This window comes from Saccopteryx leptura, chromosome 5, assembly GCF_036850995.1.
Source record: "Saccopteryx leptura isolate mSacLep1 chromosome 5, mSacLep1_pri_phased_curated, whole genome shotgun sequence".
Lineage (NCBI taxonomy): Eukaryota > Metazoa > Chordata > Mammalia > Chiroptera > Emballonuridae > Saccopteryx > Saccopteryx leptura.
The window spans coordinates 58,150,711-58,178,427 of record NC_089507.1 but is presented as its reverse complement, the minus strand read 5'-3'; the positions used below and the strand labels follow the sequence as shown (position 1 = coordinate 58,178,427).

Here is a 27,717-nt window from a genome sequence, read left to right as displayed (position 1 = left end):
TTCGGGGTGGGCTACTGATTCTAAGTTCATCAAAAGACATCTGTATTGCAGACCAAAAACTACAGTTTTGAAAATTTTAACCAGAAGATAAATTTCATTCAGTAACTTATACATAAGGGAAATTTGACTCTTCAATTCTCGAGGACTGGCTGCTCTAGTACCTGCAGTCCCTGGTAGCAGAGGCAGCCACCAGCCACGGTTCAAGCACATGTGAACACTGAAGCAAAGCCTACGATGCATCCCTGCTCAGAGTGTTAGGCTGCTGCCATCTCCGGCAGCTGTCAACGTGGCCTGGCCTCTGGCCCTAGCTCCTCCCATCATTCCACTCTGTTTTAACAGGCTCACAGCTTGGGCTCTTGAGTATCTTCTAAGAAGTTACTGAAGCATGATAGTGTAAAAATCAGTCTTCAGATGTTGAGGGAATTGTTCACGGTGGTTGATAGGTTTTACACTTAAAAAAGCAAAGCAAAAAAAAAATATATATATATATCACTAAAACAACCTGATAATCTATCTCACTAAATAGGCTGTATTTTAGCCGTGAACCTGAACGGACAGTGTGAATTTAGTTTTGAATTGTCTTGGTTTCTGACCTTCCTCTTGTCATACAGGCTGGTGAGCTGCTGTCCTTGTTAGTAAAATATAGCTCCCTGTCCCCACCAGAGTGATGAATGAAGCCCTGGGAGATAACGTGATGAACTTGCCTGGCGCCTTCTTCCTGGAGGAGTACGTGTCCCTGTTGGCTGCAGGACAGTGGTGAGCACTGCCAGCAGTGGGAACTGGCCCCCCCAGGACTCGGTTTAACAAACGTGTCCAAGGTCTACTTGTATTTATAAAAATAAGGCAGACAAGTCAAGAGTTCACAAGAAAACAAATCTCTATGCTCAATATGACTATCTTTGGAAGTCTTCATTTCATCAAGGTTTTCACAAAATACAAAGCTCCAACATAATTGTCTACGTCCACCACAAAACAGAATCAAGGAAGTGGTTAGCACACAAACATAATGATCTTTTTCATTTTTAAAAATATAAATAACAACAATGTTCAAGGTTTTACAGTTTCCTTCTGTGTTTCTTTAAGGCTTTATGTGCAGCCCCTTCATTAAGGAGTAGTGGTCAGGACACATGCCCACAGGAAGGCGGGCCACTGTGGATACATTCCTGAGGGCGACACACACTGATCTCATCGCCTCAGCCTGTTGAGAACTAAGTCATCAAACACCCTCCAATCAGTCTCACAGTTTCATTAATTTTCTTTCTATTATTATAGAAAGGGGTAAGGTCCCAGCAGCATTCAAGCTCTCAGATCAATCATGAAGGGTGAGAAGGAAAAACAGGCTTTTTCCTGGATAGAATTTTTTTTCCTTTTATCCAGAACTCCCCCCCACCCCACCCCACCAACACCATTGAGTTTAAACAGTGGTTCATATGGAAACATTTTTCAGATTAAATAGTGTTGAAAGAAAGGGTAGTGTTTTGGTTGGGAATTTGAGAAGAGGTTAAAGCGGAGAGGTTAACGCTGGGAAAAGGCCACCAGAAGTACATCCGCCACCAGGAGTCACTTCGCCAGTGAGTCCCGGGGGCAGAGCCAGGGCGCCCGCCTTGGGGGTGAAATCCGAGGGCAGACTCTCCAGCAGGCATTTGACTTGTTCCTGGCCCAGTTTGATCTTGTCGTCCAGCTTTCGCTGCTCGATGAGGAGTGTTGACTTCATCTTCACAAAATGCTGGTAATCCTGGAGTTGCTCCTCTGAAAGGTAATTGGCCAGGATGTCCAACACCACGCGCTCCCGCCGGTCCAGGTTCTCCTTGAGCTCCCGGGCGTCCTCATGCTGCCCCGCCAGGACCTTCCTCTTCTCGTTGAGAGAGCTCTGCCAGGGCAAAACAAGCAGTGAGCAGAAGGCAGGGGATGGAAGGAAAGAGCCACGACGACTGCAGACTCCCTTCACAGGGCTGCAAAATGCTCAAGTGTCTACTTCAACTGTCACTCTAAATTAAAGGAGATTTAATGGTTTTGCAAATCTATTTATTACCTTTGAGTTGCACACATACGGTTCTTTAACTTGTAAAGTCATGTGGCAGCTTTACTTTGAGAGGGATTACCTTGAAATGGCTGCGGTAATCACTCAATTTGAGGCTTCTATACTTGAAAGCAATGATTCCACTTACATGAGGTTCTTGGATAATCAGAATCATGGAGACAGAAAGTAGAATGGTGGTTGCCAGGGACTAGGAGGTGTGGAAATGGGGAGTTATTGTTTAATGGGTATAGAGTTTGAGTTTTGCAAGATGGATTTCTAGAAATGGATGCATAATAATATGACTGCATTAAATATTACTGAATTAGATGCTTTAAAAGGATTAAGATGGCAAATTTTATGTGTATTTTACAATAAAAAATTTGAAGAGGAAAAGAAGGCCAATCACTAAGTCTTTATAGTGGTTTGCTAAGTGTGGACCACCAGCAGCTAGCCTGGGAATTTGTTAGAAATGTAAATTTTTAGGCCCCAATTCACCTATTGAATCAAAAGCCCTGGAGGCAGGGCCAGAAACCCGTGGTTTAACAAGACGTCTACGTGATTCTTGTGCAGCTCGAGTTCCAGACCCTCTGTCCTACCCCACAGTCATCAATGGCAGCATGTTTTCCACCCCTAAAGAAATCTGTCTCGTTTCCAGGTCTCTTTCTCGCCTCTGAATCTAACACGATGGAAATTCTATTTAATAAGATTGGCAAAATTTCATATTCTGACAGTTTCTTAATCAATCCCAATGGTTAAGACAGTGTGTTATCTTCAGGGCTAATGTACTTCACAAAAAATTTTAATGTGGCTTTTTACCCAACAGGCCAACATATAATAAATGTCACTTATAAAATTTTATATTTAATCATTCAGAGTTTTCAGGCCACACTGATTGAGAAACATTAAAATGGAAACTAATAGTCTGACTGGTGGTGGCGCAGTAGACAGAGTGTCAGTCTGGGATGCTGAGGTTGGAAATCCCGAGGTCACCAGCTGGAGCGTGGGATTGCTGGCTTGAGTAAGGGGCCACCGGCCCAGCTGGAGCCCTCGGTCAAGGCACAAATGAGAAGCAATCAGTGAACAACTAAAAAGTGCTACAGCTATGAGCTGATGTTATTTTATCTCTCACCCTTCCAGTCTGTCTACCTCTGTCTGTTTCTCCCTCTCACTAAAAAAGAACATATAATAAATAAATAAAATGGAAATTAATTAAGGAAGAGATTATTTAAACATATACCTCAATACAAATTAGTGCATGTAAGGTTATGAAAAACTGCGTCTTTGCCCCACCCTTCCTTGAGCTAGCCTATCTTCACATAATGAAGTCCAGGGGAAAACGTTATAGGTTTATCCCACAGATATCTCCACTTTCATTGGCTTCCTCCCCGATCAAAAAAACACAATCCTGATTTTGAATGAAGATACTTTTCAAAATACTGCAGAGATAGTTAAAAAAGAAAACCTCTTCTTCACCTTGAAAAAAATGTGGTGATAGAAAGAGAAGACTTAACTCGGGGTGGTAAACACACAGTATAATATCGTATATATGCATGCTGTATTATAGAACTGTGCACCTGGAAACTTTATAATTTTATTAACAATGTCACCTAATAAATTCAATAAAAAATAAAAACAAAAAAATTAAGAAATATTTTAAACATGAGGAATCTGGAGATGGATATAATACCATGTACTCATCATAATAGTGCTAAATCTTAACATGAACATTGTTCACATTCACTTCAGATTAAAAATAAAAAATCAGATTCACTGAAGCCTTACATATACTTATCCCAGTCCCCACTCCCTCCCCTCTTTGCTAACCATTATCCTGAATTTGTCACTTATTGATAATCACAGTCTTCCTTTTCTCATTCCTGTTGGTACTTTTAGTTTCTTAACAAAGATTAATCACTACGAAAGCTAATATTGATGTAGTATTTTGCAGGGAGGCAAGCACCTATTTGTACATATCTGAGAGTGTATGTGTGCAGTAAGTGTTGAGTTGAATTCAACTGTGGAACAACTTCTCTTCCACTAACTGAAAACTGCTCCAGGATTCCTATCTCAGATATTGGCAGCATCCACCCAAGTGGTCAAACGGGAAACACACCTGCTAATTCAAACTCTATTCTCTATCCTCATGACAACTGCCCAAATTTATAGCCTGAAGCCTTCTCACTAAACTATTAAACAAGTCTCCCAACTATAAGCATCATTCTCACCCCTCACAGGGCAATTAAGCCATTAAATCAGTTTATGGCTCTTCCTGGTCAACAGGCTAAAAAGTCCAAAGTCTAAAATATGACACATTAGGTCTGCGTGACTATTTTCTGCACTAGATACTGTCTCCTCGTCCAGATCCACTCTTCTCGGCACTGCTCTCGGCCTAAGAAAGCACACTCTGTGGGCTGCATCAGTGGGCTCCCTTGCCCTTTGGGTTTGGCTAGTGGGAGTCATGGGCAGGAAATTGGAAGGTGGGAGAAAGAAACGGGTATTCTCCCTGGCTCTGTCCTTGCTGGGGGGCTGGGGGTGATGGTGGCTGCACTTGTTCACCTCAGAGCAGTAGGACAGCCTCCGCTGCAGTTCCGGTAAGGACACCCTGCCTGTTGCTCCCCCAGGTCTGGAGGTACGAAGGCTTCCCAGCTGATGCTAGCTCTGAGTGCACAGGGGCTTCATTATCCCTTCTTGGTTGCCCTTAATCCTGCCCACACCTTCAGTGATACCTCTTTTTTGTTATTTAGGTTTTTACATTCTGCATACAGGAGGTTCTCAGGTTATAACAGAGTTCTGTTCCTACGACAGTGGCATAACCTAAATTTTGGTGTAAGTCGAAACACACCCTAGCTACGTCACTTAACTATCCTAACACACTTGTAAATTCATAATCTAGAACATAAAAACACAACCAAGCTGAACAGAGCAACACAAACAGCTGCACTTTTAACGGTCCAAAATAGCGCAGGTAAGCCTGCTGGGGGATGCCAACTCCCTCACTCATGCCGTGTGACTTCCTATCTTCCACCGCGCACACCCAAATTAGTTCGCCCATGTAGTTCATAAATACGATGCTAATGGTGTAAGCTGAAGCACTTACATCTCAATTTTTTTTTTTTTTTTGTATTTTTTTCTGAAGCTGGAAACGGGGAGAGACAGTCAGACAGACTCCCGCATGCGCCCGACCGGGATCCACCCGGCACGCCCACCAGGGGCAACACTCTGCCCACCAGGGGACGATGCTCTGCCCCTCCGGGGCGTCGCTCTGCCGCGACCAGAGCCACTCTAGCGCCTGGGACAGAGGCCAAGGAGCCATCCCCAGCGCCCGGGCCATCTTTGCTCCAATGGAGCCTTGGCTGCGGGAGGGGAAGAGAGAGACAGAGAGAAAGGGGGGTGGAGAAGCAAATGGGCACTTCTCCTATGTGCCCTGGCTGGGAATCGAACCCGGGTCCCCCGCACGCCAGGCCAACGCTCTACCGCTGAGCCAACCAGCCAGGGCCACATCTCAATTTTTTAAAGCTTTTATGGGAATGAGCATTGTAAACTCAAAAGGTCATATGTCAAGACTGTCATAAACCAAGGACCCCCAATATAAGCAAAATCAGGTGGTACTTGTCTCTCTCTGACTCACTGACTTCACTCAGCACAACCCCCTCTAGGCCCACCCAGGTTGTCACAGATGGCAAGTACTACTCTGTGTGTATGTGCGTGTGTGCACACACATCCTTACACCCCATCTGCTTTACCCAGTTGTCTACTGACACTTGGGTTGCTTCCGTATCTTGGCTATTGTAAACAATGCTGTAATGAAGGTAGGGGTGCATGTATTTTGTGATCATGGTATCTCCCCTGCCAGGTAAGTATGGGGGGTGCATATATTTTGAATTTCTTCATATAACTATCCAAAATTGGAATGGCTGGGTCATATGGTAGTTCTATTTTTAATCTTTTGAGGAACCTCTGTATTGTTTTCCACGGTGAGTGCACTAGAGCTCCTTTTTCTCCACATTCTGGTCAACAATTGTTTGTTGATGTACTGATGATAGTTATTCTGACAAGTGTGAGGTGATATCTCATTGCGGATTTAATTTGTATTTCTCTGATGATTAGAGATGTTAGCATCTTTTCATATGTCTATTGGCCATCTGTATGTTCTTTTTAGAGAAATGTCTATTCAGGTCTTCTGTTCATTTTTAAAATCAAATTGTTTGATTTCTTTGGTTTTCTGAATACCCTGCCTTTTGAGTAAGTTATCAAATAAATCTAGGCCTGACCAGGCAGTGGCACAGTGGATAGAGCATCGGACTGGGACGCAGAGGACCCAGGTTCAAAACCCCAAGGTCACCAGCTTGAGTGCGAGCTCATCTGGTTTGAGCAAGGCTCACCAGCTTGAGCCCAAGGTCACTGGCTTGAGCAAGGAGTCACTTGGTCTGCGGTAGCCCCCCAGTCAAGGCACATGTGAGAAAGCAATGAACAAACAACTAAAGTGCCACAACAAAGAATTGATGCTTCTCATCTCTCTCCCATCCTGTCTATCCCTATCTGTCCCTATCTCTGTCACAAAAAAAAACCCCTAAACCTGGGATCTACTTTCTGTTCAATCCAGACTATATAGTTTTTCCATTTTTTAATAACCTACTCTTTTTAAAAACAAACCAAGAAATTACTCTATGTCATAGACATACCAACCATATGCAAATCAGTTTTGAAAATGCCAGGGTCTATCTTTACTTTGTCCATGAAATTCCTTTAAACTGTGAAGCCCTTCCACTCTCAGTCCATCTATAATTATGAAGTTCTTCTAGGCTTTGTTAAGCATCACTTGTGGGCGGCCCTCCCAGCCTTACCCTGAGCAGTGTGTGTTGGCTCTGACTTTATGGCTGTGCTGCAGCACCTGGGCCTCCTCTGCGGCTTCCACGCTGGTTCTCCTCACTCCGGCGAGCTCCTGGAGGGCACAGCCTGTGCTCTAGCCAGTGCTCACCCCTAGCACCCGCAGCACCTGGTGCGCTACAGGTTCTCATCTGCTGTTTGCCGAGTGGAGGGAAGGAGGAGAGGACGAGCCTCTGAGACAGGTCCATCAGACGATTTCTAGAAGAGGAGCTAAGGCTCAGCACGCACGGGGAGCAGAGCTGCAGCACGCACGGGGAGTATCTCTGCATGCGCAGTCATACTCCCAATGCTTACTACCTGGACTTTTTCTAATCCTTTGAAAAAAAGAGACAACTTTCCTTTTAATGCAGTATATTAGGAGAAATAGTTGGGAAGTCCCTGATAGCACTGAAAGAAAGAGACGTAGACAGGGAAGGAGCCAGAAGCAGAGGAGCGTCTTGGTGGCTGGAGCACTTGCTTTCTGGCGCACACGCGTGTATGTGCGCACGTGTGTGCACGTGCATGTGGTGTGTCACAGCTACATTTATTGGCTGACTTCCCTTAATAAGTTAGTTCCAGGAGAGCAGCGGTCTGTCTGCTTTGTTCATAGATAATCTCAAGTGCCCAGACCAGTAAGGGGCACATACTAGCCACCCAGTAAAAACGTGTGTACAGGTGAGCAGATGAAGAATGGTCTGCAGCAGTGGAATTAAGTTCAGTGAGGTGACTAAAACTTGGGCTCTTCAAACAGGACACCGCATAAAATATGTTAAGCCCACAGTACCCAACACAGAGGAAGTACTGGAATTGTACCCAGTATTCCCACCATTACTGCCTGTCCTCTACCTTCCAGTAAGGGGTGTGCTGGAGACACCGGGGTGTGTCCTCACGGAGTGCCTACAGCCCTCCAGGTGAGCTGCAGATTCCCTGGGACGTGAGCTCATGTTCCTGTACCCTCTTCTCACCCCCAAAAGTTCCCTTGTCCCTCTCTCTCTTTGAAAGGTCACCCCCCCGTAGAAAGGAAGTTAAGAAACTTTGGCACCTGTGTGTTTACTTTTCTAGGTGTTCCCTGAGCCTGCAGTGTCAGCATTACATGTTGGCATGGACCATGCCTTCTCTGTTTCCTGGTTAACTATACATTGGACTCTCTCCCTGCCCCAAATAGATTGTAATCTTCTTGACAGAGAAGGGATCGTGTCTAATTGTACATACTTCTCTGTGTACAAGGCCTGAGAGGGAAAACTTGTTGAATTGAGTCGCTAGGCCACTTACCCTTTCTTCATTACTGGCATCTTGACCAAGGCCACTAAGGACGTTCTCTACGCGGGCCAGGCGCCCCGAGAGGGAGAGCAGCAGGTTTACCACCTTGTCCAAGTCCCCGATGAACATCTTGTACTTGTCAAACTCATTGGGCTTGCAGAGCTCACTGATCAAAGCTTCCACCTCTTCTCCCAAGGCGTTATTGAGCTTGATGTCCATTAACAGACTTCCCTTTGCTTCCTGGAGAGCCTCAAGCTTGTGAGTGAGGCTTCCAATCAGCTCGGCCTGTAACCAAAGAGGAGACCCACAGCAAAGATTAGCCAGCTGGAGTGGTCAGTGGAAGGAGGAGTCAGTTCTCCCAACCACAGCCTGTCTTTTCTTCAAGGTTCAGCAGAAGGGATACTGTCTGGACTGCCCCCAACATTGGGCCACAATACTCCTTCTCTTCCCCAAATGTTTACAGCTGTCTTTCCCTGAACCTGTCAGTACTCACAGGCCAACACTTGATTATACCTTGCCTCTAATGTTTTCCAATTGTGTTATGCTGTGTTCAGCTCTGATTTCCCAACTGGTTTCTTACAATACTTACTTTTAAAAGTATTTTTTAAAGACACACTCTCATTTGATCCTCACAACAATACATACCATAGGCAGATTTGAGTAAATATTTTTGTTTTACAAATAGTGAAGCCAAGAGTCAAAGAACTACGGGACTCGCCAAGGGGACAGAGCTGAGTATTAACCACAGATAACACCTGTAGAGCAATTTCTGTATGAGAAACTGTGTATGGATCATCTCATTCAGTCTTCCCAACAATTCTGTAGTAGACACTATTTTATCCACATACAATAGTGAGGAAACTAAGACTCAGTAATGGAAAGTGAGGTCTGGCAGACTGGCACTGTCCATGGACTGGCGGTTGAAGAACACTGGCCTGAGACACAGGTACCATTAGGTGGGGCTGCCTTGAATGCAGATCAGTCTTTAGGGGCCACCCTTGGACAGTCATTACAAATATTCACATAAAATCTTTATCAGAATTCAGCTACTTGTTCTTTCCACTGCACCCCACTGTCTCCATTTACCAGAACTATGTAATTTGCCACCTTAATTTCTATACACATAAGAGTTACACAAATCACCAATATATTTAATTGAAGAAGTAAAGTAGAGGTCTTAGTGATTTCAAGGTTGACTTTGTTTATATGAAGTGTCTACTACTACTTTGCTGCAAGAGAAATTAAACCTATGACTTGATTCTTTCACTTTTCTCTTAGTTTAGCACAGCCAGATGGAAAAAGGACATAATCTTCTGAGGTTAAAACCTATTTCTTTATCACTGAAAAGGTTCCAGCTCAAGTGTGAGTGTGTGTGTGTGTGTGTGTGACCAAGCTGTGTAAGTTTAGTTAGAAACTTGGTATAAAAGAGTCACAATTTCTATGTCAGAATAAATCTTCATTTTAAAGAAATGGAAAAAATAGGAATGTTTCTGACCAACAACAGGATTGAAGGGTACTGCTGACTTTCTGTATTGTTTCTTCAACATCAGCACCACAGAATACAATAACCACAATGATACAGGGAAATACTTATTTTTCCACAATCTGCCCATCTTAGAGTTGGACCATCAGATGTACTTCCATCTAAGTCAGCTTCATAATGTTCTTGAAATGTCCAAGTTCTGGGTGACATCTTATTGTCTTCTCAACTTGTCTAATCTTAGAGGCTGAAGGGTTATTTAAAAATTCTTATCTGCTTTACACTCTCATCATGGGTTACAATCTTAGATTTCCTCAAACTGTTTTGTTAAGACAAAGTCAATGCAAAAGACAGTTTCAATAGTAGAAAAATGTGTGTGTGTGTGTGTGTATGTTATATCACTAAACTGAAGAGTCTGAGCATAGAAAGATGCAGGTGGGAGAGAATGTTGCTAAGTGTTGTTTAATTTTCCTTATAGTCCCCTAGAAAACTCCTTGTTTTCCAAGAAACAATTCTGGCTGACAGCTACGGTATTTGTGTGCAAGATAACCTGCTAGGTACTTGCCAGCAACCCTCCCAGCAGGCCGTGGGATCTTGCTTTGTGGTATCAGGCCCAACAGCAAGGACACTGGAATGGAGAGCAGCAGGAAAACTAAGCACTGCCTGTGTTCTATCACCCCACGTTCCTGTTGGGCAGGGTTAGGACAAGTCAAATGTTGTCATTTCTGTTTTTTGGATAGATGAGAGACACTAACATGAGAGACTCTAACACATACATGAAGTCAGGCCAGGATGTTTTAACCTCTTAGTGTGCATCTCCCAGGCTTGCCACTCTAAATGTCACCAGATGATACTTTCCTTTACAACCAGGTTACAGCAGAATCCCAAGAGGTAGTTAAGTGAATGGCAACATTCCTCTCACTACAACCACAGGAGAAGGCTTGCTGCTTACTCAAGTGTTTTGCAATTCATTTCAATCTCACATCATGAAAAGTATAGTTTCAAAAAAAGGCTTTTAAGGCCCTGGCCGGTTGGCTCAGCGGTAGAGCGTCGGCCTGGCGTGCGGGGGACCCGGGTTCGATTCCCGGCCAGGGCACATAAGAGAAGCACCCATTTGCTTCTCCACCCCCACCCCCTCCTTCCTCTCCGTCTCTCTCTTCCCCTCCCGCAGCCAAGGCTCCATTGGAGCAAAGATGGCCCGGGCGCTGGGGATGGCTCCTTGGCCTCTGCCCCAGGCGCTAGAGTGGCTCTGGTCGTGGCAGAGCATCGCCCCCTGGTGGGCAGAGCGTCGCCCCTGGTGGGCGGGCGCATGCGGGAGTCTGTCTGACTGTCTCTCCCCGTTTCCAGCTTCAGGAAAACAAACAAACAAACAAAAAAAGGCTTTTAAAAACTAAATAGGCCCTGGCCAGTCTGGTTCAGTGGTAGAGCGTTGACCTGGCATGTGGAAGGCCCAGATTCCATCACCAGTCAGGGCACACAGGAGAAGTGCCCATCAGCTTCTCCGCCACTCCTTCTCTCTCTCTCTCTCTCTTCTTCTCCCACAGCCATGGCTCAAATGATTCGAGCACACTGGTTCTGGGTGCTAGAATGGCTCTGTGGAGCCTCTGCCTCAGGTGCTAAAAATAGCTCAGTTGCCAGCATTGGCTACAGATGGGCAGATCACTGGCCCCACAAGGGGGTCGCTGGATGGATCCTAGTCAGGGCACATGCAGGAGTCTGTCTATTTCCCCTCCTCTCACTTAAAAACAACAAAAAACTAAGTAGTAGAAAGAAAAGATAATAACCTTATATTTTCCTTATTCCTATAAATATGACTTCTTTTGAAACTAATATTGTGGGACATTTCTGGAAGGAACTCAAAGCACTTTTATTAATCATTTAATTAATATCATTAAAAATTCTCATTATAGTTCTTAGTTGCTGATATTTTAAGATATGGAATAATGATCTTTTAAAAATTTACAAACGAGCAGAAACCAGTAAGAATAAATCTGTGTTCACTTGGGGGGGTGAGTGAAGAGAGGAAAGAGCTCTTCCTCTGGGTTTCTGCTTGAACTTGGCTCCCCTACTTTCTCAGGCTCTTTCAGTCTAAGTAAGGTTATAATGTCCTTAAAATGTCTTAGTTCTGGCTATAATGGTGACAGGTCAGTAGGGTTGAAAGAGCAGCCCCCAAGTAAGCCCCCCCCCCCCCCCCAGTGGGCGAGGACGGGCCAAAGAAGCTGACACAGCTGAACAGCATTCTGAAGTCAGGCCCCACAGTCTAATTCAGTCAGTCCTTTCTCTGCGTTGGTCAGTCTTCAAAGACATCGCTGCTGGGCAGAGCCAAAGTCAGCACAGGAGCTGATGTGCACTCCAGGCCTCGTGGTGAGGAAGTACAGAGGGAGATGAGGGTGCCTAGGAGAGATCCCGGGAGCTTCTGGGGGAAGGACTTATACACATTCTTGGCATCTTGATTTCTGAAAGCTATTTCCTGGGCTGTAATGTGATATATCAATAGCTCGGCCATCTATGCTAACTAACACAAGAGTACTAAGCAGTCAGTTCAGTTACTTCTGGCCCAGCTGTTGCATATTTGGATGATATTTGAATTTTTTATTTTACCAAGCCCTTAAAATATGGATATTTGGATTTTAAAATGCAGCTAAAAAGGGATCTGAGTAACTGAAGGCAACAAGGGAAAGTTGGCTGAACTAAATAGCCATTTCTTTGCCAGGCAGATCTCTTCCAAAAAAACCCAACAAACTACCTAATTCTTTTTTTTTTTCTTTCTTTATTTTTCTGAAGCTGGAAACGGGGAGGCAGTCAGACAGACTCCCGCATGCGCCCAACTGGGATCCACCCGGCACGCCCACCAGGGGGCGATGCTCTGCCCCTCTGGGGTGTTGCTCTGTTGCATCCAGAGCCATGCTAGCGCCTGAGGCAGAGGCCACAGAGCCATCCTCAGCGCCCGGGCCATCTTTGCTCCAATGGAGCCTCGGCTGCGGGAGGGGAAGAGAGAGACAGAGAGGAAGGAGAGGGGGAGGGATGGAGAAGCAGATGGGCACTTCTCCTGTGTGCCCTGGCCGGGAATCGAACCCGGGACTTCTGCACACCAGGCCGACGCTCTACCGCTGAGCCAACCGGCCAGGGCCGAAACTACCAAATTCTACCCGCAGAATTCACTGGAGAGAGAGAAGAGGTATTTTGGGTGTTTTTTTTTCCTTCCTTTTTTTATAACAGTCTCTCAGGAGCTACTTAATTTGCAAAATCATTGACATTTATCCACTTAACTTCTCATCTGGGATAAACTTACCTCGACCTGTGTGAGATGCTATTTATAAGAGCCCTTTCTCTGAACACAGTTTAGACCCCCGCCCCCACCGCCACCCCTGCACGGGCCCTGTCCCGTATCCCCACTGCTCCAGGACGACCTCTGACCTGAGTCGGGGGAGTGGCTCCCACAGCAAACTCACCGTCAGGCAAGCCACTTGACCTTCTGTGTCTCAGCCTTCTCACCACAGCAAGGGGAAAATAACACCTGCCTAGAAACTAATAATGTTTAAATACTGAGCTCCTCCCCTGTGCCAGGCACTAGTGAAGTGTGTTACTAGTTAATCACCACTCACAACAGCCTGATGAGAGAGAAACTGTTATTATCCTGGTGTTCCTGAGGAGGAAAGTGAGGCTGTTAACCCTGCCCGAGTTCATGTGGCTAGGAAGTGCCAGCGCCAGGCTGAGACCCAGGCCGTCGGGCCCCAGCCTTCGGGCTTCTGTCACTGCACTAAAAGGGCTGAGAGGAATATCATGGAGCTCAAATAAAATAACGCTTGTACAAGCACTTCGGAAAATATCAAAGTATTATACACATTCCAGTTCTTATTTGTGTTGTGCTATCATTAAGACGAGGCAGCAATTTGAAGAGCACACCCTACTCACATTAGGTAGGTGCCTCGGGGGGGATACTCAGCTGCTCCCCACCTGTTACCCCAGCTTTGCCTTCTGTTCAGAGAACTGGTACTGACAGTGCTGCCAATGATGTCACCGCAGACACAGCTGGCTTCTGCCGACTGACTGTCTTCATCTCAATCAGGAGCAATTCAGGACCCCCCGCCACGTGGCTGGGGTTTAGGGACAGACTGGAATTCTGGCCCCTGCTAGTAAAAACGAGGGAGGGTCCAGGCAGCAGTGGTGGCTGTTTTCTTAGCAGAATTTCACCCAGAGAAGTCAGGGGGCATTTCTGTCCCAATGACAAAAAACTGACTCAAACTTCTGTTGCATGTGGTGTGACCTGGTCAAAGCAGAAAGACTGGGGGACTCGAATGCCATTTCAAATACCCTCTAGCATATTCTGCCCAGAGTGGTTCCTTACCACTTCCTCTCGAGAAGGCTTGTGACCAGAAGGTTGTCATATTTACTTAGTATGGTTTCTTGGTATCAGGAGCTTTTAATACACAAGAAGCAATATTTCTTTAAATTCAACTGAGCATATCTTCCCCCCCCCTTCCTGTTTTTCCTATTTCAGTCATGACAGTCACCTTGGCCGGGAGCTTGGGAGTCATCCTTGACTCTGTCCTCTCTTCCATGTTCCACATCTAATCTGTTACCAATTCTGTCTGTTATACTTTAAAAAAAACAAAAAAACGCATCCGTTTCTCACTGCTTCTCCTGCATTGCCCTTGAACCCAAGTGATTACTCTCCTGGACGGCTGTCATACCTTCCCAACTACCCTCCTTCTCCTGTCTTACTCCACACACAGCTGTGGGAGAGACCTTTCTGCAGTGTAAATCTGTCATGTCTCCCTGCTGATAAACCTGGGCGTGTGTGTGGGGGTGAGGGGGCTCATGGGCTGGCCAAGACGGCATAAGCCCCCTGCAGCCTCTCTCCCCACTTACTAGAGCTAACAGCCCTCGGTTCCGAGAGGGCCCTGTAAAGTGAAGCACAGCAGTGCCTTGGGGAGGGGAGCCAAAGCTGAAGTGAGACCCAGAATGAGGGTGGGTTTCCTGTTTCACCTCTAGAACCTTTTATGTTCTAGCTCTGACCTGAGAATAGGCCCAAGGCAGGACTACAGAGAGTGTGGTGGTAACAGCTGAGAAAAGCCCTGCCTTGAAAACCAGACGAGAAAAAAGGCCTCCGTGCGCTCAAGAGTGAGGGGGAGTCCTGTTTTTGACCCTCGCTTCTCTTTTTTCCTTGCCTTGCCTCGCCTCCATCACAGGTGACTCCAAACAGACTGCCACTGTGCAGGGGTGACTCTGGCATTTAAAACCCCAAGAGGGATTGAGAAAAGGACCCGTGGTCAAACAGTATGAGGAGAATCCTCACTGTCTTTTCTTTCTCTTCTATTGAGAGTGGTCCCAGCTGCAGAGAATGGCACCGCAGTACAGGCTGCTATAACCACGAGAACTTGTCTCTCTAGCCAGATGTCCAGGAGAAGGGGCTGCTGGGAGCCAGAGGGTGGGGAGGGGAAGAAATACTTAACAGGAGAGAGCTGGAAAAGATCCCCTAATTCTGTGTCTGAACTGACATAAATCCTAGACTTACCCTCAAGCTACACATGTGTGGGACAGACCCAGAGTAGCACAGCAAGGCTTTGAGAACTGAACGTGATAGAAACAGCTACCCAAGTCCCAGGCTAATCCCTGAATGGCTCATACACGGGTCAGATGAAGCCTCTGAAAGCTGAACTGCCACCCAAAGGTGGGATGCAACTTGTAGTCAGCATTTTCCAGGGGAGTTTATCAGAACCCAGAGTCTCACAATACAATATAGGCAGTCCCTGCATTACAAACGAGATAGGTTCTGCAGGTTTGAAAATGTTTAAGTATGTATATGCACAGAAAAGTAAAAATAAGTACTATGTTAGACAAACATCTAAGTTAGTTTTAACAGGTAAATATACCTGTTCCAACTTACATACAAATTCAACTTAAGAACAAACCTACAGTACCTATCTCATTTATAACCAGAGGATTGCCTATATTCAGAAATGTTCAGAATATAATACAAAATTACCCAATATAAAAATAACAGTAAAGTGTGAGCAATTCTCCGGGGAAGATAATCAACAGGTGCTAACACCAAGAATAACCCCAGTGTTAGGATTATCAAAGCCTTTAAAATTACTTCTATCATGGAGAATTATTATAAAAATTAACACTCTTAAAAAGAAGATAGATATTCTCAGCAAAGAGACACCACAAAAACTAACTGAATAAAACTTTTAGTATTGAAAGCTATAATATTTAAAATGCAAAAAGACCACTTGTAGAAGGCAAGCCAGTGAACCTGAAGATAGACAAATCAGAAGAACTGACAGAAAACAGATTGAAAATAACCCAAAAAACAAAGAGCTTCAGGGCCATGTGGGGCAACATCAAAAGGTCTAACATTTGTGTCACTGGAGTCCCAAAAAGAAGGGAAAGATGAGTGCACAAAAATATTTCAAGACATAATGGCCTGAAAACTTTCTAAATTTAGTGAAAGACATACATTTACAAATCAAAAAGCTTAGCAAACCCCAAGCAGGATAAACCAAAGACAATCGGGACTGTCCACATTATAATCAAACTGCTGAAAATCAAAGATAAAAAAAAATTTTTAAGCCCTGGTCAGTTAGCTCAGTGATAGAGTGTCGGCCCGGCGTGTAGAAATCCCGGGTTCGATTCCCGGCCAGGGCACACAGAAGAAGTGCTCATCCGCTTCTCCACCCTTCCCCCCTCTCCTCGGTCTCTCTCTCGTGTCTCTCTCTCTCTCTCTCTCTCTCCTTCCTGCAGCAAAGGTTGTATTGGAGCAAAGTTAGCCCAGGCACTGAGGATGGCTCCATGGCCTCCGCCTCAAGTGCTAGAATGGCTCTGGTTGCAACGGAGCAATGCCCCAGATGGGCAGAGCATCGCCCCTTGGTGGGCATGCCAGGTGGATCCCAGTCGGGTGCATGCCAGAGTCTTTCTCCCTGCCTCCCTGTTTCTCAATTCAGAAAGATACAAATAAAAAGAATTTTTTTTAAGTAGCCTGAGAAAAAGAACACATTGCACATAGGAGGAACACGTATTTGAATGGGCATTTCTCATCAGAGACCATGGAAGCAAGAAGGAAGTGGACCAACCATTATAAAGTGCTGAAAGAAAAGGGAACAGGCAATCCAGAATTCCAGTGAACACAGCCTTCAGGAATGATAGCAGAATTCTCAGAGGAAGAAGAAAAATGAAGAGAATTTGTCACCAGCAGACCCATTCTTAAAGAAATGCAGAAGGAAGTTTGCCAGGCTGAAAGGACAACAGATGAGAAGGAAGCTTGGGACTTCAAGAATGAATGAAGAGGAACAGAAATGGGCAGCTGAGAGCCATCTGGGTCATGCATGATCTCTTGGGGAAAGCCAGTTCTGAAGAACAACAGATTCTTTTTGCCTATTGAAATTTTCCACTGAGTCTCTAAGCCAAAGCCTTTCGCCTTCGATATTGAGAATCATGGGCTCTGTTCAAGCACATTTTTGCCAATGTATATGATAGGGTTTAGCCAGGGAATGGAAAGCTCTGACATTGAACTGTCTTTGTGTTTATGTATGTTAGAAGATCAGACAATGAAAACGTTTCATATTTTAAGTAACACTTATATTTACTTGGAATGTCATAATTTATCATCTAGGATCTAGAAACAAAATATATTAAAGCAGAATTGATTTAAAAATCTAATTTCAACTTAACAAACATTAATAATTCAGGACTTTAGTTTCCATTGACTCTTAGTGAGTTTAATGCCTAGATATGCATTTTAGGAGGTATTAATAATTTTAAATATTAGGCAACAAATTTTACTTTGCAAAAGTGGTGGAAGGCTATACACTCTGCCTCAGAACAATCTTGGGAAATGAATATTGACCAGGCATCATTTTTAAAAATCACTGTTAGAAAAGCTTGTATATCAGGAAAATATTTGCACTTTCAGCTTTATGCTGAACATATTAACGGTTGCCTTTAACATTCTTTAAAGTTGACGTATTTTCTCTTTCCAAGTCAGATATGCAAATGTGACACTAACAAAAATTCTATTACACATTCATAAACTTGCAGTTCATTAAAACCGACAAATAAAACCCTCAAAGGTTTCTCCATTGCTGCGGAAGAAACCCAAACCCTTCAGCATTTCACACAAAGCTCCTGTGATGCCATAAACTTCTGGCTCCTGTGGATCCTTCTAGCCTGGGCTCCTGCTATATGTGGCTCTCCTTTGTTTTCTAAATTTGGTCATTTCTAATTTCATCAGTTTGTTTGACACTCCAAAATATCACACTACCAGAAACAGTCTTCCACACACACACAGCCCTTACGTTGTTCTGCACCGCTAGGTCTGCCCCATGCTGTCCCCTTTCTCTCAAACACTCCTGTCCTGTCTGATTACTTCAGTATAGAACATGACAACACAGGCGCCAGAGCCGTGTTGTGAAAATAAAGATAACACAGCACTACGTTAAACAAACAAAAAAACACAGCCCACACCTAGAACATGAGCAATAAATGGTACTTAATGTATTTACCATGAGGGGTAATCCTTTCTTCCTTCATTGTCTCAGTCTAAAGATACTTTGTGCCACGTAATCCTCAGGGTCAGAGAGTGATAATAAAGTGATGAGAAAGAGGTTAAAAAAATCAAATGAAGATGGGGAGAACAAAGCAATGAATAATTTGCCATACTGCTACTGTAAAGCAGGGTACAACTACATGAAAAATAACAAAAAAAATTGTAAAATGTTCAGTTAAAGATGTCTCGGCAGCTCGGTACCTGTAATGGGGTTTATACAGCCCCTCTTTCGGATAAATACAGACAGACCAGAGCAAGGTGGGCTTTCCCTCCTCCAGAGGACCCCTTACACGGGAGTGCTCAGCAGCACTGAGGAAGGCATATGGCAGGCGGTGTGCTAGGAAGCCGCTGTTTAAATGGGAAACTCTGGCCTGGGAGAGCCAGTGTTACCACAGGGGCTGCCTCGCGTGTCAGCCATGGCGCGGCAGGGAGGACAATACCACTGACGGAGGTGCCCAGCGGCGGATTAAGGTCGGTTGAGGCCTTGGGTGCAGAAGAAAATATTGGGCCCCTTGCATTAGAAAAAAGTGTTAACTTGGGGTTTTGTGGGCCCCTTCAGAAGACAGGGCCCAGGGCAAGCGCCCGGTGTGCCCGCAGTTAAATCTGCCTCTGGTGCTTGTAAATCCCTAAGACGTCTTGCCCTGTAACTTCCTGTTCCCAGGGTCTATGTATGTGGTTGCATTCCAACACACAAATGAGAGCTTAGAACACATAGCCTAGAATAAATGAAATAGAATCACATGAGAAAGTTTCTCCTAGAATTGGTACCACTGAGAACCACTTACATTCCAGAGTCAGCAAGGGGCGAGCCTTAACAAAGAGCCAGTGTTGGGATTCAGCCGGTTCCCACTGGTTCCGCAGACCGATACCTAATATTTTGTTGAGTTTGGCGAACTAGTTGTTAAAATGGCACTTGTAATCAGGATTCTCAAGTGGGCACCCGGGCAGCCGCCCAATGTGGAAATCTCAAATTTACATTCCTTACTCTTTTTTAACATTCATCCGCACAACAGCATGTTCTAAGTGCCCGTAGTATGTTCATTCCGTCCATAGGTGAAAAAAATTGCAAGTGAGGATGCCAATCAAGAAGAAGTATGGAAATATCTTAAATAACAGTTTTATTGTTTTTTGTCAGGTATTATTTAATTTTTTTAAATTAATATTTTAAAACTCTCATAACAACCTAGTTTTGTGTACTTCTTTTATTGTTCTTATTTAAGTATTAAATGCATGACATAATAAGCTATCTTTCTGTATATTGGTTTTTTATACTTGAAACAGCCGTTAGGGCAGAGAACCTGTTGTTAGGTTATTTGAATCCACCACTGCGAAGAAGAGTCCTTCGTAAGCGCAGGCCTGAGCGCCTCCGGGCCGGGCTGGAAGCAGGGGCAGGCAGCCCCTTGGGGGCTGCAGGGGAAGTGGAGTGGCAACTTCTCCCCTGCAGGCACAGGCGGCCAGCTGGTATCTCCACGCAGCTAGCAGCACGGGTGTTTTAAAAAATGCTTAGCAATTAAGATTTCGGTAAGAGTATCAAATGCTTACAACTAAATTCCAATACTGTGCTTTCAAGCTATTCATTGGGGTATTGCAAAGACTGCTGAGGGGAAATTTAAAGATTAACATACCTTTTCCAAAGTGTCTTTTGACAACTGGTCTCTCTTAAAGTTTCTAGATTTTCTAGTTTTCCTTTTGAGCATGAAACATGAAATGAAAATACACAGGCCACTGGCTGGCTGGCTCTGAGAACAGTTTTGGGGTCCCTATGTTGGTCTAGGAGGCAGGGGGCCTGGGTTCTAGTCCCAGCTATGAGACTTTTAGGAAATAAATTATTCCCACTAACCTTCACTTTTGTCATTTATAAAAACGAAAATGACAGGTGAGCTGAGAGGAAATTGCTCAAAGTGCCATGCAAGTCCAGAGTCCACTGATGGTACGAGTGAGGCTGGTGCGCGACAGCGCCCACCCCCTCCTGCCATACGGGGCCAGCAACCCTGCTGGGACCTTGACTATCTTTCTGGGGAGAGCAGACGCAGGTCCCAGACCTTTACCTTCTTTTCGTTGACGTCCACCTGCTCCTCTTCCTCGTTCAGCTCTTCCGGCATGGCTTTGATCTTGTTCAGCAGCTCGGCCTTGGGCGCAGACACCGTGTAGTAGGCAGGGCAGGTGACCCACGTGCTCACTGCTTCCTTGGCTTCACTCCTGGGTCAGGAAGAACAAAAGTAGTCACACAAGCACATACCAGAGCTTCATTTCACTGGGTCTCTTCATTCAGAAATGTGTAAAAAAGCCTATTTAATCACTTCCCAGCAATAGGATGAGCTACCTAATAAATATTTACTAAAAAGTGATAACCATGTGTAGGGCTCCTGAGTCCAGGAAACCTGGGATGGAAACACCAAAGGCCGTATTTATGAGAAGGGGAGGCATGGGAATTGGGACTTGTCAGATGACTGGGCCAGTCATTTAACATCTCTGCACATTTTTTCTTTTGTAATAAATAGAAGAATGATACTGATTCCCTATTTCACAGAGGGACAACTGGGAACCATGACTCAATCAATGTGAAAGTATTTTAAAGCTGTTGCACAAATTGCAGATTTCAGGTTATTTTTTACTTTTCCCAGGTTACCATTATCTTTCTGATATATACTACGATTGTTATTTTGGACATTTATCCATTTTCCTTCTCATATAAGCCTGGTATCCTCTGTAAGCCTGGGAAAGCTGGAGCTTGCTGGTCAACAAATACAAGAGGTGAAATCTCATTGATCACACAGCAGGGGTTTTCAAGGCTGGAGAACAAATTAGGAGTTGAGAAACCTAATATCTAGAATTCTCTGTTTTACTATAATGAAGCTGCCTTTCAGACTACCCACTGAATAAATGACTCCATGGATGTAGGCTAGTTCTCTTGGTGCAGTATTTCAGCCATTCAATCCTGTGACATTATATAACATCTAGACCAGGGTTCCCCAAACTACGGCCCACGGGCCGCATGCGGCCCCCTGAGGCCATTTATCCGGCCTCCGCCGCACTTCTGGAAGAAGCACCTCTTTCACTGGTGGTCATTGAGAGGAGCACATTGACCATCTCATTAGCCAAAAGCAAACCCATAGTTCCCATTGAAATACTGGTCAGTTTGTTGATTTAAATTTACTTGTTCTTTATTTTAAATATTGTATTTGTTCCCGTTTTGTTTTTTTACTTTAAAATAAGATATGTGCAGTGTGCATAGGGATTTGTTCATAGTTTTTTTTATAGTCCAGCCCTCCAACGGTCTGAGGGACAGTGAACTGGCCCCCTGTGTAAAAAGTTTGGGGACCCCTGATCTAGACCATCATTTTACTGTGGAGTAAAAACCCAGAAAAGTTTCCTGTTTGATGGGACTCTCCTCTAAGCAATATATTACATTTAATCTAGTTAACTGAAAAAATAGGAAAAAGGTTTTTGATGTTCCCCCACCCCATGATATGTTCATACATTACAAATGGGCTTCTCATGCATTTATTTGATAACTAACCCTCACAATAGATGTTCACAGTCTCATGCACAACAGAACAATACTCAGTTTCACCAGAAGATGGTGCATGCCATCCTTTAAAATTCCTCCTGTAAAAGCTACAAGACCATTTCACTTCTAAATTGATAATTCCTTAAAAATGCTAGGAAATGCTAAGGAGGTACTTGTAAATTACCTTGGTCTTTCTGCAGCAAGTGGTCAGAGAACAGAACTAAGTGAATGAAAGCCCGTCACTCAGACCTACCACAAGCATTCACGGTGAACTAACTGGCATACCCGTGGAAACTCATGTTTGGGACCCTTCTGCTACGCCGTGGATTGCTTTGCATATTGTAGGTGCTCAGTAAATGTTTGCTAAACACATGGCCCTGGATAAGTCCACTGCACCTCAATTAATTTCTGCCAAATCTGAAAAAGGATGGACAAGGTGACCATTCAGGTCTTGTATTAGGAAAGCCTCTGATAACATAGCAAAAAGCTTGTAAGTACCACATGGCTCCTTACTGTCTACCCCCCCCCCACTTTTCCTCCCCAATGAAAACATGGTCTTCTTGTCACTAGTTAGTTAGGATCATTTGGAAATTTCTAACATGCAAGTCCAAATTTAGATGAAATGCTCTCTGTTTTTATTTAGTCTGGAAGCCACTAAATAGTGGAGTTCCAGTTTGTTCATTCAATTTCCACTGGAAATGAAAAAAAAAATCATTCTAAATCTTTCCATGGTAGAGTACTTTAAGGAAACCAAACATGCAAGAAAATATTGCAATAACCCAAGAGAAATTAAAGGAATGGAAAATGAACTGCTCACGATCCCCTCACCCTGTGGTTGGATGCTAGGTCACATGTTACAGGACAGTGAGCAGGTGGGCTCAGGAGCTTCAGGACAGAGGCTCACGGGCTGAACAAAATCGTAAGAGTGTGCCCCCATTTAGACCTTTCTGGATTCTCAGTATATGAGCCAACATTCACCCTAACTCTTCAAAGGTGGTTGGTTGTCCATGTAGTGCAGGGGTCCCCAAACTATAGCCCGCAGGTCACATGCGGCCCCCTGAGGCCATTTATCCGCCCCCCCCCCGCCCGCTGCACTTCCGGAAGGGGCACCTCTTTCATTGGTGGTCAGTGAGAGGAGCACATTGACCATCTCATTAGCCAAAAGCAGGCCCAGAGTTTCCATTGAAATACTGGTCAGTTTGTTGATTTAAATTCACTTGTTCTTTATTTTAAATATTGTTATTTGTTCCCGTTTTGTTTTTTTACTTTAAAATAAGATTATGTGCAGTGTGCATAGGGATTTGTTCAGTTTTTTTTTATAGTCCGGCCCTCCAACGGTCTGAGGGACAGTGAACTGGCCCCCCTGTGTAAAAAGTTTGGGGACCCCTGATGTAGTGAATAAATCTGCCTCGAGGCTCTCATCCTTTGTATACAAAGACCACTTTCAGCTCACTTTGGCGAGTCTCTGTCCAGCTCACAACTGCTATTTCCTCTCTCTCAGCAGTGACCCCTGTGGGGCCCTCTGTAAGGGTAACTGATGGAGAATGGGAAGGTGCATGTTTGCTGAGTGGGGCACTGTACAATCCCCAGAGAGCAGGTACAGTCCCGGTGCTGAGTTCAAATACAGATGCCATCATGTGCGTGTTCTATGACTGCAGCTGGGCATGGACTTAATGTCCTGTGCTTGTTTCCTCGCTTGTAAAATGTAGATAAAACTGGTAGCTATCTCAGAAGGTTCTTGTGAAGATTAAACAAGATAATGCTTACATAGAGAAATTAATGCAATATTTGACACAGAACATGAACAATAGGTATGAAGAGCAATTATTATTGTTACTATTATTTTTGTTGTTGGGCAAGTGCCTGGTAACTCAAGGTCAGTTTGTCCCACATCCTACTCCTCAGAGCCATTTCCCCAAGGCTGACCTGGAAGGTCACCTTTGGGTTAGGATTTTTAGAAGCCAGCAATGATCATATCACCCCATGGAGGGAGCTCATTTGTAAGTTGGTGTGGGGACATTATCAGGGACTTACCTCTTGCTGTCACATCCTGGGGAGCTGACAGTTCTCTGCATGGCCTTCCTCTTTATGCTGTTTTCCTGCAACAAGTTCACATCTCGAGGAAACAAACCTTCCATCAGGTCCATAGTTGTTTTCATTCTGGAGTCTGGGTCCAAAATATCTGCCAGAGATTTGTCTTGATGGACAATTTCCTTGGCCAAAGCCTCTGTTCTGATGTCTTCTGAAGTCTTCTGAGGACTAGAACTGACACTCTTGTCTAAACCCCAACTCCCACTGACTGGGCTGTGGACGAGGCCTTGGGTCAGAACGGGAGGAGAGCCGGCACGTTGGGGCAGAGTGCCCGTCGTGGAGGGCGGGCTGGTCTCGCTGGCCTCTAAACTTCTGACAGAAGGTTGGGATCTGGAAGCTAGTATCTGACTACCAGCAACATGGGATGCACCAGGAATGGGCCTTTCCTTGGCAACTGTCATGTTGGCAGATTTGCTGGAGCTACTGGGGATATTAAAAAAAAAAAAAAAAAAAGAGTGGTAAGAAAAGGGTCACTAGAAGGGTGAAGATGAGAGGGTGAAGGAAGACTGAGGGACGAGTTTTCACCACCCTCCTAGCTTCTCATGTCAGCACTAGGGTGAGATAGTTCTGAGGCTGTTACTCCTCTGAAACTGCAGCGTCCTAAAGGGCCATCAGCTGAGCCCACTAGTTGGTTACAGGGAGGTTGTGTGACTTTTTAAAGAGGATGAGTCAAGTAGGAATTCAGTTTTGGTGACTGTTGCCCTCAGATTCCAGAGCTTTCTGAAGGGTCAAGGTGAACACAGGGTAGTGGTAAATCACTCTGGTATTTAGAGGGAGTTACCACAAAGGTGATAACAGGCTGTGTGTGTGTGTGTGTGTGTGTGTGTGTGTGTGTGGTGAAAGATCACTTGTCCTAAGGAGTTATTTATTGGGAAATGCTTCTTCCCCATCCTTCTGGCTTCCAAGAATATGCTTTCCCTAATCATTACTGACCTTCAGCCCTACTTTTTATTCCTTCCTATGGACATGGAATGCCTCTGGAGACAGAGCTCACCACAGCCCGTTCATAGTCCAGCTCTTCCCTCTGAAGAGTAAGGCTGCCTCTGAGCATTCTCTTGTGTTCTCTCTCCATATGTGTGTGTGCACGTGCGTGTGTATGATGTATGTGTTGTGACTGTCTAACCTGGCTTGTGAATAGGCAGGTAAACCTAATTTTGGGGTTCAGTATCAGGAGGCCCACTTAATACTCAGATGGGAGCCATATTTTCCAGTGTCAGCTCTGTCAGTAACACAAGTGATATCTTTGTTTTTATATATCTTCCTCTTTTCCCTCTCTTATTCCTTAAGTGATTCAAAACTTGGGCAGGAAAGAGGGATGCTCTTTATTTGGACCCTCTGAACTTACCAGGTCCACAGAAGTGAACCATGTCTCTCGGGGTTTGGCTCTCATTGTCACTACTCACTCCTTGCTGCCCAGTGACTACTAGTATAACCACCACCCAAGGCAGACAAATGAAACAATGGGCCAGTTTCGTGAGCTGAGCTTGCATAAAAAACCTCCTGTGGCCAACAGAAGGAGGGTCTGGGAAGTCTGGAGCAGAAACAGCTCTCCTTAGTGAGGGACACCCTTTCCTCCCCCGCGAAGGGCTGCCACTGCCCACGCCCCTCTCACCTGGGACACAGCTCCTTGTGATCCTCGCAGTGCAGCTGTGCCTCATACAGAGCTTGGGGAGGAGGTGGAGGAAAGTCATCCCAGCTCTTTCCCGGGCCCTCCTGGCTTGGTGGAGGGGGAGGGGGCGGGGGTGGGGGAAGAACTTCAAATGTAGGGCTGGAAGTGGCAGTGGCGTGCAAGTCCTTCACGAACACTTCATCATCATAGTCCTCCCGAGGTGGTGGGGAGGCCTGTAGGACTGACTCAGATATTCGGAGGGAAATCTTCCCTGGAGTGCTTGGGACCCCAAGAGGTGTGTCTGGGTCTGAAGTGCTGCTTGAACTTGGAAGATTACTTTGCTGTTTTTCATAGTGCTTCAGTTTTGCAAACTCGGGCAAGGAAGATTCCTCAGGGAGGCTGTTCTCTTTGACGGCGTGGGCCCACTTCACCCGAAGCGGGGGTGGCCGCTTCCTCAGCCCCTCTTCTACCCCATGCTCCGGGCTGTGGGGCTCATGGCCTCTAGGGCTGGGAGGCTGGGCCAGGCTGTGACCGTTGCTTCTGTGAGTCACCGCCGGGGTGTAGGGCGGAAGAAGCTGCTGCCCTGTCTGACTGTCCCTCCCGGTCGGCTGATAGCTGGCAGCCTGTGAACAGTAGTTGGAGGGGACAGGGGAAGGCAGAGCTGAGCTGAGTGCGGTCAGTGGTGCAGCCCTGGTGTCTGTGAGATGTCCTTGCATTCCTGTGGGCAGTGGCCTGGGGCCAGGCACTCTGCTGGCCTGCCTCTGATGGTCCAGCAGTCCAGGACATTCGCTGGGAACTGAGGCACCAACTGCTTTGCAGCCTGAGCCGCCCCAGCGAGGGCTGGGGTGGTGTGTGAGCAAGAGCTTCTCCTCTCCAACTCTTTCTGAACAGCTGAGTGACCTGGAGCAGGGGAGAAGCACATGCATCACAGCTCTGAAGGAAGGGGCTCATTGCACTGATAGGAAAAGCATTTATGAGGGAGAAGGACCCTCAGAAAAGCTGCATACTCTCCCTCCCCCACCAGCTGCTCATACAAAGAACCGAGTTTAAATAAAATACCAGACAGGCATAACTTCCTTCAAGAAAATGTCACATGGCATTCACTTTTATTAGCTTTTTCTCACTGCCCCCACCAATCACATAAGGTAGCTTTTGAGGACAGGCTATAAAAAGAAAGAAATACGGAGGTGCATTTCTCAGCTCCTATTAGGACGCTGCTGGAAGCAGCTCTACCCCCCCCCCCCCACCCCCCTGCTACTCTAGGGGAAGAGAGGAAGAGAGGGCTGCCCGTTTTCCCCCAGGGCGATCCTGCTGGGAGGTGCATTTGGAAAGCATCAGCTGCGGACTACTGAATTTGAAGGTTTTATTTACAACTCTCTCTTGGTCTCCTAGTGTTTTCATTTCTTCATATGGAATGTTAAAAAGGAGGGAGAGAGTCTCACCTAAGGAGCAAATTAGTAGTTACCACCGGACAAGAGATGGACAATAAAAGAACACACAAGGTGTATGGTGATATAAACGGCCCCTATCTAGGCTCCAAAGGAAAACTCCAACAATTTCCAAAAAATTTTGTTATCGTGTTCTAAAGGAGAGGAGAACAAAACAATGAAGACAGGAGTAGGTAGCATGCCTGTCTGCGGTTGCAAGGGTTGATGTGAGGATAAAAGCTATCTCCAAATCCGGCAAACCAGCAGAACGTGTGAATTCCTGACTAGTTCGCCAGTGAATCTGGAGAGCAGATGGCACTTTGCAGTCTGCAGATCCGAGTCTCGGGAAGCATGGCTCAGCCCCAAGCCTGAGGCCCAGCACAGCCTGCCACAAAACTGTCCAAGGGCCTGCTGGCAGGAAGAAGGCGACACACTGGAGAAGATGGCAAAGCCCAAGTCAGCCCTTCCCATGCTGTTCTCTTTACTATAAATGCAGATAGTTGAAAAAGAAGCTCATCTCTTTCTCTCTCTCACTCACAGGGGCAACCTCTTCCCTTCTATCACAGATCCTTTTCACCTAGACATGGTTTTGTTTGTTTTTACCAGGACCCTTCCAACATCTGGGATTGGTTACTCTGCTTATTGGGTTCCCACATGGGGATACCAGAAGTCAAGAGGCAGGACACTGGCTGGGAGCGCTCTGTACTCCCATGTCTTATTCATTCTGGCATCGCTGGCACAAAGTACTTCTTAGTAAACTGTGTGTTGAAGAAATAATATCTCTTCTGCCCAACTGCTCTTTAAACTGTACAATATAAACTACTTTTAAACTTAGCATACTCCAATAGGACATGGAGTAATCTGGAATCTGATGTTCTAATGAACTTACTCTGTATCTTGAG

At 45.3% G+C, this 27,717-nt stretch overlaps 1 protein-coding gene across 7 annotated transcripts in view; it reads right to left on the bottom strand.

Moving 5' to 3' along the window:
• Positions 1–859: 859 nt before the first annotated feature.
• The window catches only part of SHROOM3 (shroom family member 3), a 322,616-nt gene continuing 295,758 nt past the window's right edge, over positions 860–27,717 (bottom strand). For 6 of the 7 annotated variants that reach the window (XM_066386944.1, XM_066386947.1, XM_066386946.1 and 3 more), the window contains 5 exons: positions 25,392–26,288; positions 23,723–24,202; positions 20,226–20,376; positions 8,159–8,431; positions 860–1,870 (listed from right to left, as the gene is read on the bottom strand). In XM_066386944.1, the coding sequence (XP_066243041.1) occupies positions 1,502–1,870; positions 8,159–8,431; positions 20,226–20,376; positions 23,723–24,202; positions 25,392–26,288 (2,170 nt within the window). In that variant the 3' untranslated portion in view covers positions 860–1,501. The remainder of the gene's footprint in view (positions 1,871–8,158; positions 8,432–20,225; positions 20,377–23,722; positions 24,203–25,391; positions 26,289–27,717) is intronic. The other variant, XM_066386945.1, reaches the window with a different exon arrangement.